The 1977-nt window shown below is 38.9% G+C and overlaps 1 protein-coding gene across 1 annotated transcript; it reads right to left on the reverse strand.

The window, feature by feature from the left end:
* Window positions 1-1977, reverse strand: LOC133873868 (gamma-interferon-responsive lysosomal thiol protein-like). The gene is made up of 5 exons (XM_062311649.1): window positions 1638-1977; window positions 1480-1545; window positions 1002-1142; window positions 611-703; window positions 1-452 (listed from the first exon to the last, which is right to left on the reverse strand). The coding sequence occupies exons 1-5, from the start codon at window positions 1965-1967 to the stop codon at window positions 360-362; spliced, it is 723 nt and encodes a 240-aa protein (XP_062167633.1). The 5' UTR covers window positions 1968-1977; the 3' UTR covers window positions 1-359.

A 1977-nucleotide genomic window follows, 5' to 3' on the forward strand; every position in this document is an offset into this window, starting at 1 on the left:
TGCATTTAAGAAGCCATTAGCTAAATTAGAAAAAGCTAGCTTTAAATAGCTATTTTACATAAAAATTTAAAAACGCCATTGCGGATATCAAAGCCAATACAAGTTAGCATGTTAAGAAAATTCTACTTCATTGTTGCTGATCGAGTCACATAAGATTAGGACTTCTGCTCTACCTATACTACTGAAACAAAGCTACTTCCTATATTCAAGCTCATGTATGCTATTGAACATAAGCTTCCATCAAAAGGTGCAACCACGAAGTTTGTGGTTGCCTTGGGGAGATTCTTCTGCTTAAGGACATCTAGTCTTCTTGTTTTCACATATATGGCAAATTTAATGGATTGGCTATGCCTTCTAATCTAGTTGATCTTTGCTCCAACTGATTTGCAGACCTCGGGTGCACCATTGCCTTTGTATGCCTTGCAGACATGGGTTACAAAATTTTGGTAGTCCTGCATAAGACAGCCATATACCGATCAGCCTTTGGTCCGGACCGTTAGGGTCAGGACACTAGTTCCTTGTGTCCTGTTATGAGACACGCGTTCCAATTTCAACGAGTTCAGTTCCCGGACCCAAGCGAAGTCCGTTAAAAGGTTAATTAGGGACTAACCTCTTGGAGTGGTTGATTATTCACAACTACCCATGGCGCAAATGTATGAGGTGGATTGAGATGGGCAGTTTCATCAGCATATTTTTGTATGAGCTGCATTGCATGTCAATTTCCTTTTAGACATCACCATTCAATGGGCAGGGAAAGCAGCATATCTCATGTCCTAGTGTATATCATTAATGCTATTTAGCATACTGGAATCCGATTGATGTACAATTAGATTGTCGTCACGTCATTTCAATTGTACGACAATCGTATAGCAGTTTACTGAATAACATTTCTCATCATTAATTTCCCATTCAAGAGCCAATAAATCGAATACAAGGAGTGGGGCAGTAGTGATCATGCTGACAAATAAGTAAAAATCAGAATTTGAAAAGATGAAGCCAACCTTGGTTCCATTTCCACTGATATAGCAATCCAAAACAGGTTTCTTAGGCAACCCCAGAGAGTCGAAACAAGTTTGCCAATCTTTGTGCCTTCCTTCAATGACTAGAAACTCAAAGCAGTAGATCAAAGCATAATGTTTGTCCTGCAATAGTAATTAATCACAAAAAAAAAAAACAGAGATCTCAAAACCACATCTACCATCTTTGAAGTCTGCTTCATTCTCAACAAATATGTCCACCAGAAAATGAAGAAAATCATAAAAATTCATTTATATATGCATTCACAGGCTGAACTTGGAATTTTTATTTTTATTTTTTTGGTATGAAGAACAAAGAGACAAAAGAGAAAGAAAGTAAACAAAAGAGCATAAAGACAGCAGAAAACAGAAATGGAGGAAACATCCAGGCAACTTTGAAAGGAGGAAATTAAACTTCTTTGAGAGACATTGCTTTAGGCTCTCTGGATGGATGAAAGCTTACCACATCATGCAAGACGTCAATGGCGCAGGCTTCCAAAGTATTTAGAACGCATTCCTCAGAACCATGCTGCAAAATAGAGTGGCTCTGCCTCTGCTAAATAAAATTGCTCATACAAAAAAATTGAAAGAAAAAAACACAAATGGGGATGAAAATCTGACCTGACAAACAATGGCGTTGTTAGATTTATTGACGAAAGAGTTGCCCCAGGGAACCAGCCTGAGATTGATGATAGTGATGAGATCTTTGTCGAAGACTCCTGCGAGATTTTTGACGATGAAAGTGGCGCAGGATGGACACAGAGCGTCGTAGTAGAGAGACAGATTAACCTTTTGAGAACCAACAGCCGACACCTTGAGGCGACCATCATCATTTGGATAAGAAGAAAAGGCATTAGAAGGGGATAGGAACAACAAAGGCAAGAAGAGCAAAACTGTTGTGCATGTGAAAAGTAGCCTAGAAGAAGCCATTTGTTCGAGAATCGAGACCATGTAGCTAGAG

Source organism: Alnus glutinosa, chromosome 7 (genome assembly GCF_958979055.1).
Source record: "Alnus glutinosa chromosome 7, dhAlnGlut1.1, whole genome shotgun sequence".
NCBI lineage: Eukaryota > Viridiplantae > Streptophyta > Magnoliopsida > Fagales > Betulaceae > Alnus > Alnus glutinosa.

Bases quoted from the DNA above. Each gene is read 5' to 3' on its own strand.
- LOC133873868 (XM_062311649.1), bottom strand. From the start codon at position 1,967: ATGGTCTCGATTCTCGAACAAATGGCTTCTTCTAGGCTACTTTTCACA. The intron at 1,546-1,637 runs GTCAGATTTTCA...TCTATTTTGCAG, and splicing joins ACAACGCCATTGTTTGTCAG to CATGGTTCTGAGGAATGCGT. The intron at 1,143-1,479 runs GTAAGCTTTCAT...TTACTATTGCAG, and splicing joins TTGACGTCTTGCATGATGTG to GACAAACATTATGCTTTGAT.